Here is a 17,616-nt window from a genome sequence, read left to right as displayed (position 1 = left end):
ATAGATCGGATAATAGTAATATCATCTAAATGCTACAATATTTGAACGAATTTGGATGATAGTCGGATAATTATTTTTTAAAAATTGATTCTTGTAAATAGGTATGAATTCATGTTTGAATATTGATTTTCAACTATTTGATGACATATTTACCAGTGTCTTGTGTAGATTAAGTTTAAAATTTAAGAATTAGTAAAAAAAAAAAAAATTGTACTCATTTTAGTCTTTGATTTTCTTAAATTTCTTCACTGTTCATATTTCTTTGTATTTATTTTAATAGAAAATCTTGCAAAGCATTCACATATCTCAACTAAAAATTAATAAAAATAAGAAAACAAATTCTAAAAAGTAACTTTGGATAATTTTATCAAAGAGAGATACACCATATCTACATTCTATTAATAACCGGATAGATTTGTATACTCCTAAATGGATACAAATGCAAATTTCAACCATTCATTTACACCCATAGCAACATCTTTAAGATGTTAATCAACAAGATGTCCTATTTATCCATTATATTCCACTTTGTTCAACCAGCATCCGAAAGAATTCAAATATGCACCAATTATTGAGCTCAAGGTTTAAAGTATCCCACGATACCACCCGATGCTAGTCGATACGTATCCATATTTGACCAAGCCGATACGATACATCTCAATACGTCTCTCCATTAAATTATACTAAAATACATTAACCAAAGCGATACAATACTCGATACAGAATGATACATATCTTGAAATCACCTAACCGATACGAGACTCAATACCGATACTTTAAACCTTGATTGAGCTACCATTGTTGTAGTTGAAATTCTAAATTTACTGACTGAATAAACTGAGACCCCTGGAAAAGGATGTTCATACAAGATCTGAATTCTATGATGAACCCATTCGTTTTGAACAACTACCCACATCTTTTAAAGAGAACTGTCCCATACACATTTAAGGTAAAGAAAATGCCATTCACAAGACTCGTTACACTACAAGAGCAAGAAAAGAAGATGTACATCATTGTCACTCCATAGGGGAGTAATCTTCAACTTTCACCTCTGCTCCTAACTTACCCAACATCACTGCAGTAAGCATCAGCTTACCTGCCTCAGGGAAATCCTTGTGTTGCATTAAGATTCCTTCCACAGAACTGCCAACATGCTTCACTGGAAACTCCAGCTCATTCTGTGTTAGCGGCAGGATCTTATCAAAGCCTCCTTCATAAGTTGCTGCTTCTGGTCCATAACATTTAAATGAAGCCTGGAAGAGGTATGTTTCTCTCAGACTGCGTATAGTCTCTTCTTCGCTCCAGCCTTCGTCCATGGATGCTTGATAAATACCACCCCAGTTGTCCTGGTTGGCAATATTCCTCCAGCATTCTTCAAGCAGACTTCTGTTGGACTCTCTGAAAGAAGAATTGGTCCAGGCAAAAACATCAAAAGCTAGCAAGGAAAGTTCTGGGGTTTGAAACTTCAAGCATAGCTGTATCAGTTCTGCTGGAGGAAGAAGCTGTGATCCAATGACTTGCTTTTCAAAGTCATCAGGGAGATGTCGCCCAACTTCTTCCTGTAGACAGAGAAAAAAGATTCAGCCGAGTTTGACTTTGATGCAGAGATCACCATCATGTAATTCATTACCCACACACATAAAAACAACCTAGACAGGTTATTCAATGACTGTAGAATACTGATTCTGTCAAGGAAAGTCAGCCCATCCTATGTCGCTAATGGGGTCTATTCAGGTCTTTGTTTTGTAAACCTGTGGCAAGATCTTAGATCTATCAACAGCAGAAGTATTTAGTTTTGTTTTGCACCTCAATGAGAAAAACCCTCTGTAACCTTCCCGTATGTAGGAAAAGGAAGATTTAGCTCAAGATAGAAAACACATGAAATTGTGCCATTCTTGGAATGAACTCACCTGCAATTTCAAAATAGCTATCTCTGCATCAATGCATTTTGTCTTTCTCAAAAAATCATCATCCCTTCCTGTCAAATACCAATTATATGTCAGTAGTGCATGTTGAAAAGTGTAAAATGATTTATTTTTTTTTGAGTAATTGAGTAACAGGAATATTAACTCTATTACCAAGATAAGATAATGCCTAAAACCAAAAACAAACATGTATGGGACCAAAATTAAGTTCAAGAAATTTTGAAGTTGAATTGGAACAGAATACTATCAATGTCTGTAAGATCAAGTCAACCAAATCACACTAAACAGCCAAGGTGAAAATGTAAACACAAATTATGAAGTATCAGTATCCACGCAGGGTACCAGGAAATCAAATTTAACATAGATGAAGTGGATAAGAAAGATTAATACAACAAAGAGAATTTAAGACACAGAATTCTTACAGAAACCATGACTAGAAAAAAGAAATTTAAAGTGTTGAAGCAAAACACACGTCTGCATACATTTAAGTACATTTAGGGCAAGCTTTCTTTATGGTTTTGGGAAGGTTGATTCTAGAAGTTGTGGCTTCTAGAATTCTTACACAACAAAGAGAATTTAAGACACAGAATTCTTATAGAAACCATGACTAGAAAAAAGAAATTTCAAGTGTTGAAGCAAAACACACTTCTGCATACATTTAAGTACATTTAGGGCAAGCTTCCTTTATGGTTTTGGGAAGGTTGATTCTAGAAGCTGTGGCTTCTGAAAAGTAAAAAGGCAGGATTAAGGAGATACATTGTGATGCAGATCGCATACCATCACATACCACAAAAGAAATTAGGCATTTCTTTTGTTAGTGTCAATTTTAATTTTAATTTTAATTTAAACTTGCTGCTGTTATTAATGATAGGGTTCGTAGGTAAGGTGCAAATCTACATCTATTTTACTTCATGTTAATGTTAATGCAACAGAGCATTGAGAGCAATCAAATGACAAAGACATTGTTGAGAAAGAGATGGATTTTCCTGGATGAAATGAAACATTTGATTCATGTAACAGGAGACATATTTCCCATACCTTAGCTGGAAAAATAATATAGCCATGAAAGGGAGATTAAGTGGAACAGGATTGAAGAGGTGGTAAGAGTCAATTTGGCATCTTCCATGACAGAAGGAGTGTCCTTATTGTGACTGGGTAACTCAAGTTAGTACTGAATTGTCTTTTCTAGTAAGATCAGATTCTATTTTCCTTTTCTAAGTTCTAACTTGGTAACTTAATTCATACTACTTTCTGATTCTAATTAGGAAACTTGAATTTTAATGTGATTCTAAGCTCTACACACTAACAAGTAAAAGTGTAGGGGAACTGTAGAGGTCACCAACTTTGTCCCAATACAAAGGCTCTTTTTCTTCCATCATGTTCTCTTCCGCTTTCTTATTTGCTGTAGCACTAGTTTATCATTTTTGATACTGTAATATGAGATCAAAGCACAAATAACAGCAGTTGATCTCTAAAAACTACTGGTTTGATTGGTGCTGATATTCTGCAGCAGCCTATGCTGCCTATCTACTAACTATTGCCCTATTTCATGATGAAATGAAGCTAAACCAAGAACCGTTTTTCACTTTGAATTAAAGTCTAAGGATCTCTGGCTGAAGATATTGGAGAGTCAAATGATATTCGGTTGTGCCATTGTTGTCAAGGGATGCGCTAGCATCCAGGAGGTTTCTTGGCAGGTAAGGTGTGCAAAGTTTTGTATAAATCACGAAAGGCAGGGTTGACATGTAGGTAAGGCAACAGTTAGGGCGCCTTAGGTGTGAGTAGCTTTTGTTCATACATTTTCATAATTTTAATTTTTTTGGGATTATACTTATTTAAAGATACTTAAGCTAGTGTTTCTATTGGTTTACTGTAGGGAGTACAATTTAAAGTGAGATGCACAGGTCCCATTCACTTCTTAATTGAGAATAAAGAAATAAAACACTAAAACTAGTCATGCAAAAGTAATAGAGGGAGGAATTGAAACACAACTAATGGAAAAACTGAGAAGAGCAAGAGACTGACAGCACCCTGGGGACTGAACTTTGAGAAGATTGAAGAACCCTAAAGCTTAAATCCATCGTCCTTCAACTCCTCCTACCTTTGATGAGCAGTGTTCACTCCTCCAGTAAGTTTTCTTATGCTTCTATTTTTTTCCCTATCTTCTTCTGCTCCCTTTTTTTCTCACATTTTTTCTAAAAACTTCTTTTGCTCCAGCCTCCAATGATAGACTCACAGCACTGCAACCACAAGGCTGTAGCGTCTTCTACTTCTGGCATCCTGAGGTAAAATTTTTCTTTCCCTTCTGTAGTTACTAATTAGTTACTGTTGCAGACTTGTAGCTTGCAATGCATTGCTGACTTCCTGCTCCTTCATCTCTTTCCCACAAACCCCCCCCCCCTCTTTCCTGTTTCCCACTATCTCTGAGACTTATGGAGTTCAGATTTTCTACCCACATCGGTACAGCTATGGGCAGATTTCAACCATCTACAGGGCACAGGTCCCATACCCCCATGAAAGATGGATTTCTGTCCCCCACCAATACCATGTGGGTAGGCTGATCCAGAATCTGGCTTATGCGTATCGCTAGTAGCTCTATTTTTCCTTTTCTTCTTCTTCGTTTCATATTGTATTATTATTATATTTTTAAACTACTCAGCCTGCAAAGCTGCCTTGTTGCTTCCTTCCTCTCAGTTTTCCTTTCACCTTCTCTCTCTTCTCAGTTTTCCCCCTTCTCTCTCTGCCACCCCCCCCCCCCCCCCAAAAAAAAAAAAAAAAAAAAAAACCCCCCCAAAGAAAACCTTATCCTCCTTTTTCAGTCTTTTGTTTTGGCCTTTTCCCGTTTATGTTTGGTGTAGCCTGTGCTCATTAATTTCTTGAACTTCAGTTGGCAAATTGGCTGTTTTGGGATTTACCAGGGTTAGTTTGGCACGATGAGAAAATTTTCATATACTGCATCAGCAAGTAGTAAATGGATTCAACAGTAAGGGGTGTAAGAGTAATCTAGTCTATCCAAACTTAGAGGTGACCCCCCATGGAGATTAAGGACAGGGGGATGTAATATTAATTTTTGCTGAAGTAAATGGAGGAGTTAATCTTTGTAGTGGAAGGACATTATTGCCATGGTTTGAGATTTCGGAGCGTTTTTCTGAGAAGGCGCAACAAGATTTCTTGTGAGATCTCAGAATTCCCACAACTTGCTCGAGATCTCACTAGATGTCTCGCCAAGTCTCACCAAAACTCCCAATTTTTTCTGAATTTCTTGTGGATTTCATCTGGATTTTAACCTGTAACTACTCTTGGCAATCTACTGAAGCCCATTTCAAGTATATCTTCAACCAAGGAGGACAATGATGTTGCGAGGGCAATACAGAGTCCTTGCAAATCCATGGGGCCAGAGGATCACATGCAACTACTGCGGAAGAGCCCTCAATGGAGGCAAACGTCAGTTCAAGTGACACTTGGCTGGTGGCTGTTGTGATACACCCATGTGCCCTGCTTCCCTAATGGAGTTGGACCACCTCATGGAGTTGGAGGGCCAACTTGTAGCCACTAGTGTACAAGGTGGTCGTGGTCATGGGGCTATTGGAGCTAGTGGTGGAGCCAATGCTGGAGTTGGTGGTGGAGGTAGGGCTTGATTGAATTTTTATCTCATTCCATACTTGTCTATGAACTTATAAGTTATGACTTACATAGAACTTCTAATGGTTGTATAACTGTATTATTCTATTCTCAAGAGTCAAAGACTGTGATACTTATGTGGATGGAATTTTAATGATATTTAAGTTATTTAATGCATTTGATACACTAGCTTTTCATTTGTATGTCTTAAAAGGTTCTATATTTCATGTTGTGTAACCTTGATGTTACTAATCCTGCAATATTTCGGTTTCAAACTTAGGGTCGACTTAAACTTCATATTCAGGGTTGTTTTCTCACAAACCTAATGCTACAAGTGTGTTCAGAGGCCGCTAACGCCAAGTTTGAGCCCAACCTAGACCTTAAAAAAAACCCCGAGATGGGCCCTTAAGTTGTATCTTGACCGAGATCTCAATTTTTTGGCCTAGTGAGATTGGTGGCAAGAATGAGTTTTCCAACCATGATTATTACCATTTCATATTGAAAACTAGCAAAAGACAACTACATTGTTAGTTAGAGGGGGTGTTGTTAGTAATCCAATAAATTGAAAGAGGTGTAACAATAATTTTGCATAAGGATGGAGGTATCAATAATCTTTTATGTTTTAAGATCGAAAAGATTCTGCTGGTTTGAACTGGTGGTTCAGTTTAAGTTCGAGTATTCCCTTTGCAAGAGAGGTCAAATTTTTTTTTTTTGAGGGGGGGTGGGCGTGGGGCACGGGCCACCGCGCGGGGGGTACCTGGGCAGCGGGGGCCGCCGGGGGGGGGTGCGGCCGCGCGCGGGGCCCCCCCCATGGGGCGCTTGTGATGTTTGTGGGGTTGTTTTAAATTTGTCTTTACTTTTTAAAGTGTTTTTCACTTGTCGCTAGCAATAGGATTTAACATACCCATCGTGGGAGCTGAGGATACAACTCAGAATTTGATAAACTTTTGTGCAAGTTGCAGCTGCCTTCTTCCTCCTTGTGGAAATTTTTAGTGTGTAAACTCAAATGAGAATGGTGCATATATCCAGCCAACTCCTTGACAGTGTGAAGCACACGAGGTCCTCAAGCAAGCTTCCTGTTCATAAATTTGAAGAACACTGTTCAAGTTTAGATGCGACCTCAAGCAATTCAATTCATTATTTATTCTCTGTTAGCCTTCAAAACACAAAAATGCGAGCACATGAGGTCCTCAAGCAAGCTTCCTGGTCAAAAATTTGAAGAACACACTGCTCAAGTTTAGATTCGACCTCAAGCAATTCAATTCATTATTTATTCTCTGTCAGCCTTCAAAACACAAACATGCAAGTGTTGACCCTAATTTCTACTTCTAAACCTCTGAATTCCTAAACGGCTAAACCTAGAGCTTCCCTCTTTGTTTTTGCTTTTGAAACCACATCCCACAGTCCACCAAAATGCCTCCACAGTCAAAATCCACCATCAGTATTCATCCAAAATCCACACAGCCCTCACCCTCAGGATCTCTTTGCTGCCCCATCCAACCATTTGTAAACCCTAGTTTCCCTAATTTATACTTAAGTTTCTCATACAGTAACTTTTTAATCACTTTACATCCAACCATCAGAAGTCTTCCCTATCGATACATAAACCTTCCCACTTTGATCCAAGTTTCATCCCCATCTGACTGTTGAAACCCCAGAATTGCTTCTTATCTGTTTTTGAGGGGCAGACCCAATCTTCAGAGATCGCACAATCCAAGTGTCAGTTTCAGCTTAGACTTGAATTGAAAACTGCTCTCCCAGATTCCAACTCTAAACCCTCAATTTCCCCCTTTCCAAAACCAAGAAGCCAAACCTTAATTTGCTGGACTTTCAATTTTTTCCCATGAAACCTTGACCTTCACTATTAAGTTTGCCACATTCACTTGAATAAACCCTCACCCTCTAGTGGACCTCACAACATATTTTAACATACTCAAACTTGTTGGGTTCATATAAGGTTCTTGTTTATTGGTACTGAGTTGATCCCCCTTTCAATCTAGGCTACATCAATGTATTCTGGTGCTAAAATATTTTGACGCTTCCATATAGCATATGAACTTAGTGAACAATAACTGGCATTTCATTATCCCCCTTTCAACTAGGCTACATCAATGTATTCTGGTGCTAAATATTTTGCCGCTTCCATATAGCATATGAACTTAGTGAACAATAACTGGCATTTTCATTAGCACAAGAACCTGACTGACTTGTATTTTTTAAACAACAAAGAAAAGAGGGGAAATTGAAATTGGATATTTTAATTTGGTGACTTGAAATGTGATACAAATGAAAGGTAGAAGCCAACAAAGTATGCAATGAAGAAAATCAATATGCTGAATCAAAAGCAGGGAAAACCAAAATTACCTGCCATCATTGCTATCCTGGAAAGATATAGATAGCGTTTTCGTTCTGTCAGAGTTGGCATGGATTTTGTCAGCTCATATTCTAGCTCCTCCTCAGCTACTGAAACAGATGTATCACTTTGAGAAGCTAGTGAATGCAGAGTTTCTGAAGCAAAGGAGAACTGGTTTAAGAATATTTCATGAAGCCACAAAAGATCTGTGTGCTGTTTTAGAAACACAGCCAGCTCATCCTGGAACTCTTCCCCAAGCCTGAGCAACTTAGCGAACTGGTGGTTCAAATACAATTGTTTAAACACAAATTTACTAAACCCTCCTTTAGGCCCCATGCTCTCATGCTGCAAAAAAAAAACAAATGTATCTCATAGGAAAATAAAAGCCAAAGGAAGGAAAAATGCATCCGAAACATTAATTGCATAAATAGCCATGAACTGTACATTTGGTACATCAGGTAGAATAGACAAACAATAATAAAGAAATATAAGTAGCAGGCCCAGTATTTATAAATGCAGACAAAAGATTATGCTGAGTTATGTGCACCAAAAAGTAAAGAGATTACCAAGAACAAATGACAAACCTTTTTCCCATGAAATATCTAATAAATATAACACTATAAAGAGGAGATCAGCGACAGAAGAAAGCATCAAAACCTATCGATACTGTGACCTGGAACCTAATTGCCCATGGACCAACGGATATACCTAAGCACATGCCTATAAAATAAAAGGTTCAAAAACCAAAATGACATGAATACCTATGAGAAGAAACTAAATTCATACCATAAGACTTCGGAGAAGTACAGTATCGTTAAGGTCACAGCAGATACTCCACATTGTTTGATACCCCTCATGGCGCCTAGCAATGGAAAGTAATGGGAGAGAGAATTCTCTGAGAATGGCTTCTTTTTGGTCTTCAATATCTTCATCCAAATCCTGCAGACCAGAATTAAGTTAGAAAACCTCATTCCAGGGTTCATCATGACTTAATCAAAAGTTCTTTGGAATTCTTTTTTATGTTTATTAATCCCTTTTGTTGGGGGAGGGGTGAAGACAGCCTGTGCTTGTGAGATGCATCTACCAGGTCACTTGAAGAACAGATCCTACCCATGCACACCCTATCATCTAGTATGGACAACAAGGAGTTTCAGGGACCTCCTTGCCACAAAGAAATAAAGGAAAAAAGAGTGGGGGGTTGGAGGAGAATCTTGTCATTTTGCTCTCAAATGACATAGCTCTTACTGTCATCACTCACTAAAAATTTTAGCTGGCAACAACAGGATACCCCAAATATGGGAGAAAGCAAAACAGTAGATTTTTCTTGATCGAATTTCATGCTAATAGGCACTATTTGGCGTGTAAATATACAAAAAATGGGAGCTTCAGTCTATCTAAGTTGATACTCAGAAAAGGAATTATTTTAAATGGACTTTTTGCTATGTAACTCAATGAATAGTCTAGGAAGAATATCCTAAACAAAATACTCATAATATTGGAAAATGATAATCCATGATCACAAAAATAGCACAAATTGGCAGCAGAGGGGCCTACCAAAAAATTTCTATGCCAGGGTGAATAACGGACCAACGTCTCATCCAATAACAACATCAAATTACCCAAATAATTATATCAGCATACTGGTATATGAATCAACAACATGAAAACGATATCTAAACTATCATAAAAGCAGGCATAAAGATTAACCTGGCATTTGGCTTCCACAAAACCCTTCATTTGTAGATAAAGGGAGTCAAGAAGGGAATCTCGCTGTTTACAATACTGGTTTACCAGTCCTTTATGCTCTTCTCCACGTTCAGCTTTTACTGTAATAGCACCAGTATATGTCTCTAGTAAATAATCAGTCAGACCCTCTAGATGAGAATATAAATCTGATTTTTCCAATAAATTAACCACAAATGCTCCATTTAACAAATCCAGCATGAAAGAAGCTACACTCCAGAGCCCATTACGGACAACAGGTTGACAGTACCAAGGTGTCAATCCCTCAGGTGACGGGTACCAAGCATGGTTCTCATGTCTGTAATTCACAGCAGTGCGAATTAAAGTTGTGCATGCATTTGAGAGTTCACAAGCTCGCTGAATCTGTACCTTGGGTGTCCGCTCTCCCCCAATTATATATTGTAGCTGATGGTCTAAGCAGTAAAATACTTCCTCAAGATCAGATACTTTGCTGTAAAACACTTCAGCATTATCTCTATCCATCAGAAGAACAGTACTTCGGCGCATTTTCTCACCAACTAATTGGATCAGATCCCAAAGAGAACCTGCTATCTCATCCCCACTTGAACGGCTCTGACAAATAATATTTTGCCATTCCCGTAGTTGGATCATTCCAGCAAGCTTTTCACCATGTTCCAAAATTATCTGTAAAGAATCTCCTGTTAATGGAGGACAAAGTCTTAGGCTTCGTATATTGATTGGAAAAATTCAGAGAATACCACTATTCAAAACATAATAGTATGGATAGTATTGGAGAAACAGATCAGAACTGTCATGTAGGAATCTCTCCCAATGATGACCGAGAAAGTGACTATTGCCATCAAAATTACAGCCCCAAAATAACATGCAAGCAAGAACTATTGGTAAATTCATCTTCACACTTTTGCAACTAACAAGCACAGGCGCCACCGAAAAGCTTATAAATACCATGCTTAACTCCAAATACTCCACATAATAGAAATTTCAAGGTTAATAATTAATTATGGACACAAAGTACATCCATCATTGCTGTTACAATGAATTTCCTTGTCTAATTACTAACACAAACAACAAAGATTTTTGAACATTCAGCACCATGGGAAAATGCAAAATGCGACATTGAAGAAAGCATGCCAAAATAGGCAACATATCTTACGCTGTTTAGAATAGAGTTCTTCATGGCACTTGGACAAGGCAAGAAACTGAGAGAAAGCTCTGATGCTTCTGCTGCTTATCTGAAAGCTGAGAGGACACAGCGGATAGAGCTACAATTTCAGCTCCCCTGGTTGTGGTCCAGTGTTTTGCTAGGGTGTCAACAATTGATCTGCTCATGCGAGCAAAAACATTGGTTTCTCCATCTTTTTCAAATGCCCCTGAGTTTCTGAGCTTTTCAAGTGAGCCATCAACTTTGCTGGATAACAAAAAGTCATGAAACAGACTCCTGAGTAATGCCTCTGATTCTTCATCTTGAGCAGTTCGACGAACAACAGCAGGTATAGTTGCCCTTTGTCTATCTCCAGCATCCCATGCTTCAGAACTAGACCTTCTAGGAACAAAACTACCTCCAAATTCCATGTTCCTTCTCTCTTCTGCGGCTCCTTCATTTAAACTTCCCATACGTGGCAAGCTTCGGTCAGGTGGTTCAACTCCACCCTGTAAAACTGCCTTCTCAGGTATTGCCCATACTCCTGCTTTCTCAGTCAGTACAACCCATGCACCTTCTTCACCATCTTCCATAGAAGGAAAAACTGAAGCATCTAGGACTTTTCCTGCATCCCAAGGTAAATCAAACTGGTACAATCTTGTTGAGTTTCTCCAATAACATGAAACAGTTGCAGTTCCATCTCCAGAAAGAATTATGGCTGACCCACAAGGCTTGCCTCCCACCCGAAGTCTCATTGAGAACAGTAAATCCTCGCCTTCTGCTCTTGCTTTGGGTATAATCACTTGGAGTGGAGCTTTTTTCTCCAGGACTCTTTCACAAGGTGGTTCAGTATTTTCTGACGGTATATGTACACCAGGTCTATATTGCATTGTTAGAAGTGAGTACTGTGTGTAGCTTGAACTGCTGGTTCGATCCTTACAAAGGGTGGCAAGAAGAATGATTAACTCTTTACCATGATCATCTACTTGCAAGTCCAAAGGCCAAATGCGCTTCTGCCCTGCTAGGTCCTTCTGAATACCCAGATCTCCATCAGCACCGATAATTTCATGAGACCAAAGCTTTGAAATTGGTAGATCAGGAACCAACTTAATTTTAAAACACTGAATCTCATAATCTGTCAAAAGAAAAAATTCTCTACTTGTTATGTCGGTGGTAGGAAGGTCGAATCTCCAGATAAGTGACCTTGGGTACCCCTTTCTTACTAAAGGTTTATCAGTATCACTGCCATACGCAGATAAGGTATCAAAATATTGAGAAACTTTCTTTGGTGAAATACCAGATGGAGTGCAAAGGAACTGCCAAAGCTCACCATTTGAGCTACATGCTAGTGCAATACAGACATGCCCTCTACTGGGAACAGCACAAGCAATCAATGAGTTGAGGTAACTATCCTTGTTCCAACTATGTTGTTCCCGCCTGTATGAAGAAGCATTTCCAACAGCAGCTGAAAAATTCAAGTCACTGGAATCATCAAAAGGAGGAGCAATGGTTACTGGAGCAGCTACATCTTTAAAGATGTCTGGCCAAAATAGGAAAGCTTGGGTTTTCTGGTTACAAACAACTACACCCAAAGACATCAATTGTTGCACCAAATTGTTTGAGCTCATATGTTTGCCATCCCAATTGACAACACAAACCATCCAGCTGTTACAGTCACTGGGCTCTGAGCTTACACTTCCAACGATAGATGGTGATAACTCAAGCACAAAACACTTTTTTGAAGCTACAGGTGATACGTAACTCCAGATAAAGAGACGATTTTCACATATTACCCAGGACAGAGAAGTTCCTTTGTCCATTCCACCAGAGATCCATGCACCACCTGCCACAGAAAAATCAGAAATACTGCGCTCAATATATATTAAGTTTGTGGGGGTTCCCTCCCATGCTGGTTGTCAGAGTGTGTCAAGTAGGAGCATGCAGTTTTCCCCAGACAATGGTGTCATGTTTCCCCTTCTAGTTAATATGAAACTCAAAAATTTTAAAGTTTTCAAATTTCCCCAGCCCCCTTTCCCCCCCCCCCCCCACCCCAAAAAAAAGGGAAAAAAAGAAAGAAAGAAGAAAAGGGGAAAAGGTTTGTCATATCAGAAGCAACTGTTCAAACCAGGAACATTTTTCTGCAGAAAACTTGCTTGAGCATCACGAACCACTTGGGGGAACTCTCCAACATATACAGGTTGAATTGGATCTGCTTCAACTCCCTTCTCAATCCCTTTGACTGGTGGAATTCTGGTACAAGATGGAGGTGATAGTCAATTATAAGAGGAAACTTAACCCCAAATTTTTTTTAAGAGGACATAGTCTAATTGACAAAGTAAATTTCTCATCCTAACCATCAAAGATTGGTATCATTGTGGATCCAACATAATGACAAGCAAATGAACTACAATCAACTGAAAATTTGAAGAGCCTAGCAGAACTTCATTATATTGTACAGAGCAGGTTATCAAGCTGACATTTAACAAGACAATCCTCTATAACTATGATATGCTAAAAACAGGCAATCAGTTCATTCCACATCCAGGAAGAAAAATGATCCAGATGGAGATAAACATAGTAAGCACTTTGATTGAATAATACAGAGATATTCTTGTAAGAGGGGGGGGGGGGGAAGTGAAACATATTTCCTTGCTACTTCCCTCAAACTTGTTGGGAGATGGAATATCCATTTAACTCTACAGATCCACAGGAAACATAAGCTACTAGAACACCTTCCCAGCTTATTCAGTGATTGAGAATTAGAGGAAAACTAGCATCTCATATCCTCAGATGGAAAAAGAATGGAGAAGAAGTGCCATCCCGACACTTCTCATAGCCATATTTTACCTATCAATGTTATGATCCTGATTGGTTCTCATTTACTATTGTGCAAGGCATGCTTGATGCTTCCATAAAGCAGCAACCTCCTAGGCCCCAACAAATCTGCCTGGACACCCCAGTGACGCCTTGATAACTATCGTTGATGCAAATCAAGTACCAATTTAGGCTTATTTTAGAAAAAGATTGGGGTGGGCATCTATTGGTTATGGGTCTTCAGTCCAAGAAAGAAAAGAATCACAACTAGTGCACAAGGCTTCTGCATTTAGCAGGGTCTAGGGAGAAGCAGATGAACACAGCTTTACACCTGTTTACAGAGGGGCTGCTTCCAGGACATGGACCTATGACCAAGCATTCAGCAAGTAAAAACTTGACCGACATGCCAAGCATGGCTTTCTTGTTTGAGTGGAACATTCCCATACTGAGCTGGCCCCTGTTACTTCATAGACAACTTCTCTAAATCGCTAGAGCTTCAGTAACAAATCCAATCTGCTTCAGCCCCAGTCGCCAAAGGAATACTTTAAGCTAGAATGACACAGCATGAGCAAAGGCCTGACTTCAATACCTCCCATATAACAGTCTCTTTGTCCTTCTTCAGTAGCTGGTACGATTGATGCCCTTCAAGGTGGTTTGATTACAAAAACATCTTCTCCTTTTCCAATGTCTGCTGGGTGTTGTTCCACAGAGAAAAATCCGACTAGAAGGATCTTCCACAAAATTTAAACAGGGAAAATATAGCTTGGAAAGCTTAAATGTGACAGAACCCAAAAAACCAATTGGTGAGTAGCTAATGGGGTCACTAGGAAGCCATGTCCCTTTGCAACTGTGAGAACTTTCACCTCGATCACAACAGTAGTTAGACACCATTTGATCAAAGCAAGTGCCAACAGCAGAAAATGTCTCCTGCATCTATTTGAGAATACACTCTTGTTCAGAAGTTCATGCTCCCACCTCAGACTCCAAACAATCATAGAACATTGACAGTTGCCCATCTTCATGTCACGACATTATGAGCACCTCTGTTGCCACGACCATCGTCTTCTACGTCACCTACCATGTGGTGATATTTTAAGAATAGGGAGAAAGGGAAGTTGGTGACTATAGACAATCAGATATACATACAGAAGCAGGTATGTTTACTTCACTTTGAGGAAAACAGTCTAAGAAAGGAAATACCAAGCACACAAGGTTTCCACCGCTGCAGTCCTGGGGAGGGTCATAATGTATCCAGCCCTACCCTCACTTCATGCAAACGTTGTGACTAGACTTGAACACAAACCCATTAGGTCGCCCTGGAGAGACCTTACCAAACCAGCTACCAGGTCAACATTCAACATTTAGATTAAATTCAGGATGTCTGTATGATTAAAAACCTAGCATAACTTACATGGCTTCAAAACAACTCTGCTGGAAAGAGTTAAATTCTTACCATCGAACAATTACTTGGAACTTTAAACTCCTAAACTCAAGCAAAACAACCCATTCAAACACTTCCAACATCTCCATTCTTCCATTATTCAGCAAACTCCTAAATACATGACACTTGTCTCTTAAGATAATCTTGGCACCCAACACATTCTCCACCCAAACCATTGGGATTCTAATACTAATGATTCTAGATACAGACTTTGTATAATAACTTAATTTTCAATTCTGTAATCCTTAGTGTTACTCCTTCCCCTCACTTTCTGTAACATAAACCAAGGATAAATGCAGAGATACTTTCACCACCGTCACCAGAACTGCATAATCCATAAAAGCATTACTTAAATGCAGAATCATGATACCGCAAAAATCAATGAAACTTACATTTATGATACGCATTGTTGGATCTCTCATATTACTCACGGTAGTGGTAATAAACTACAACAAAACTCAGTTTGATTACATTAAATTATAGAATGAAGCATCATTCAACATTCATCCAACTCCAACACACTATGAACTAAATTCTTAACATCAGAATCAGAAAGTACTGGAAATGCAGGACGTAGTTTACCTGGCAAGAACGGATAACCGAGAGGTCCAAGGAGCCGGCGTTCCAGTGCTTGGTCTGTTTGCAATCGAAGATGAAAACGGCGTCGAAGGTGAATCCGGAGCTGCGTGCCCTAGATTTCGGCCTTTCTGATAGAAGGAGGACTTGTTCGTTGCCGGAGTGAACATAACTGATGAATTGACGCGAAGAGGTTTAACAGTGTCTTAGGGTTTCTTCTTCTGCAGCTTCTTGGTCTATGATTCTGCTATTTCTTATGTAAGTACATGAGCCTCAGAGCTCTGAGCTAGAAAGAGGGAGCAGTGAGAACTACGAAGAATTTGAATGGGAGAGTGAAAAGAGGAGCGTCTGAGAAATGGGCGGAAAAGCAACATTGCCTTCAAGCGCGAGCAGTATACTTGGGCAGCTACAATCGGTTGATCTGAACCGTCGATTAACAAATAACCCATCGCCGCCAGTTCCATCGACTTTTCTTCTTCTTTTTTTCGCCATTTGCTATGAATGTTTCAAATTAGAGTTTTTTTGCATGGTGCCGGGCCTATAATTCATCCACTTAAATGGTCTAAATTATACGTTTACATTTTTTGCAAAACTGCAAGTTAGCAATGGTTAATTTTTCTGTTAGTTTAAAATTAAAATGACTATTTTGCCCATAATACATTGTAAATATAAATATCTTTTATATTTAAAAATTTTAAATTTCTAAATTTGCAAAAATAACTCCTCACTCTTCTTCCCAATCCCATACCACAGTAGGAAGTCGGGAACTCCTTGGGAATCTTGAAGATGAAGCTATCACGGTCGTGAAGGTCTAGCAAGGAAAAAATGATAGAAAAGATAAAAAAAAAACCAATGAATTTCAGTTTAATAATGGAGTTTTTAAATTTTTGAAAAGGAGAAGGAAGAGGGAAGACCCGAATACATATGGGAAGTAGGGGTGTTAATTTGCAGTCCGAACCGTTAAAACTGAACTACACCGGCCCGTTATAGCCCGAATTGAACATTAATGAGTTGTGTCTAGGTTGAGGATGGTAGAGCTCGCACCAACCCGAACCTAAACTGCAACTCGTTATAAACCGTTTTACAATTCGTTTTATAGTTTTACATTAAATATTGTTTGAATCATCATATTACTACTGGGTAGTTGATATAGACTATCAGAAAATTTGAGCATGAGTTCAAAGATCATATAACCTTCTACTACTTGTGAAGGACAATTAGAATGATTAAGTATGAATGTCCAATTGAATGTACTAAGCTTGTTTAAATTAAGTAAATATTTTTAAAAATACGAATTTCATAGAAGGGATAAAAACCAACATTCTTACAAAACAAGAACTCAATTTCAATCAATTATAGCACAAGTTGGAATTTAAAAGATTTTTAGTTTGAAGATTTGTTTCAGGAGGACTATCTAGTGGAGCTTGAGGAATGAACTTGCAGTTTCTATGTTACTAGTTACTACTTACTATATGAGTTATTGATTTCTATAAGGTGGGTGGAATTTCTATAATGTGGAATGACTTTTCATTTTTTATTGAGAGTTGATCAATAACAATTTTACTTTTCAAAGAATTTTGGCTCTTGTTGCAAGATATTTAAATTTTTTTTTTTTTTTTGCATACCATAAATTATTGTGAATTGATCAATACAATTAGTAATTCATGTTTGTTATCATCAAAACTAATGGAGGTTGATGTGGCAATGTTTGACATGACATTTCTCAACATTCTCCTATGACATCTTCAAATGAGTCAGTAGAACATGCCTAGGAAACCCTACAATATGAGTCTACCACACCTGCAATACCAAGGGGAAGAAATCATGATGAGTCACCCAATGGTTAAGAAAATAAAATTGTCCACCACCTGAGTTTTCCATTTCATCAGGAGAAAGAACCATACTAGAGTGATCAGAAACATTGGGTGTAAGAAATTGAGTATTAGAGTGACGGTATTCTTGGATCCATCAACAATCAACCATCATCCTGTCCTATTTAGAATCACATCAGCATCACCCT

General features: G+C 38.6%; 1 protein-coding gene across 1 annotated transcript; it reads right to left on the bottom strand.

Moving 5' to 3' along the window:
• Positions 1 to 521: 521 nt before the first annotated feature.
• Positions 522 to 15,994, bottom strand: LOC149002965 (Nucleoporin, Nup133/Nup155-like protein). Its single transcript, XM_089137171.1, is given in 9 exon segments — positions 522 to 1,559; positions 1,911 to 1,978; positions 7,911 to 8,244; positions 8,686 to 8,838; positions 9,607 to 10,301; positions 10,778 to 10,826; positions 10,828 to 12,608; positions 12,891 to 13,015; positions 15,603 to 15,994. Coding segments are annotated over 9 exon segments (3,912 nt in total). The 5' UTR covers positions 15,767 to 15,994; the 3' UTR covers positions 522 to 1,016.
• Between the last annotated feature and the right edge of the window lie 1,622 nt (positions 15,995 to 17,616).

The sequence above is a fragment of the Hakea prostrata genome, chromosome 10, assembly GCF_041222555.1.
Source record: "Hakea prostrata isolate BN-2017 chromosome 10, UWA_Hpros_2, whole genome shotgun sequence".
Lineage (NCBI taxonomy): Eukaryota > Viridiplantae > Streptophyta > Magnoliopsida > Proteales > Proteaceae > Hakea > Hakea prostrata.
Note: the sequence above shows the minus strand (reverse complement) of the source record. Positions and strands in the feature narration are given on the sequence as shown.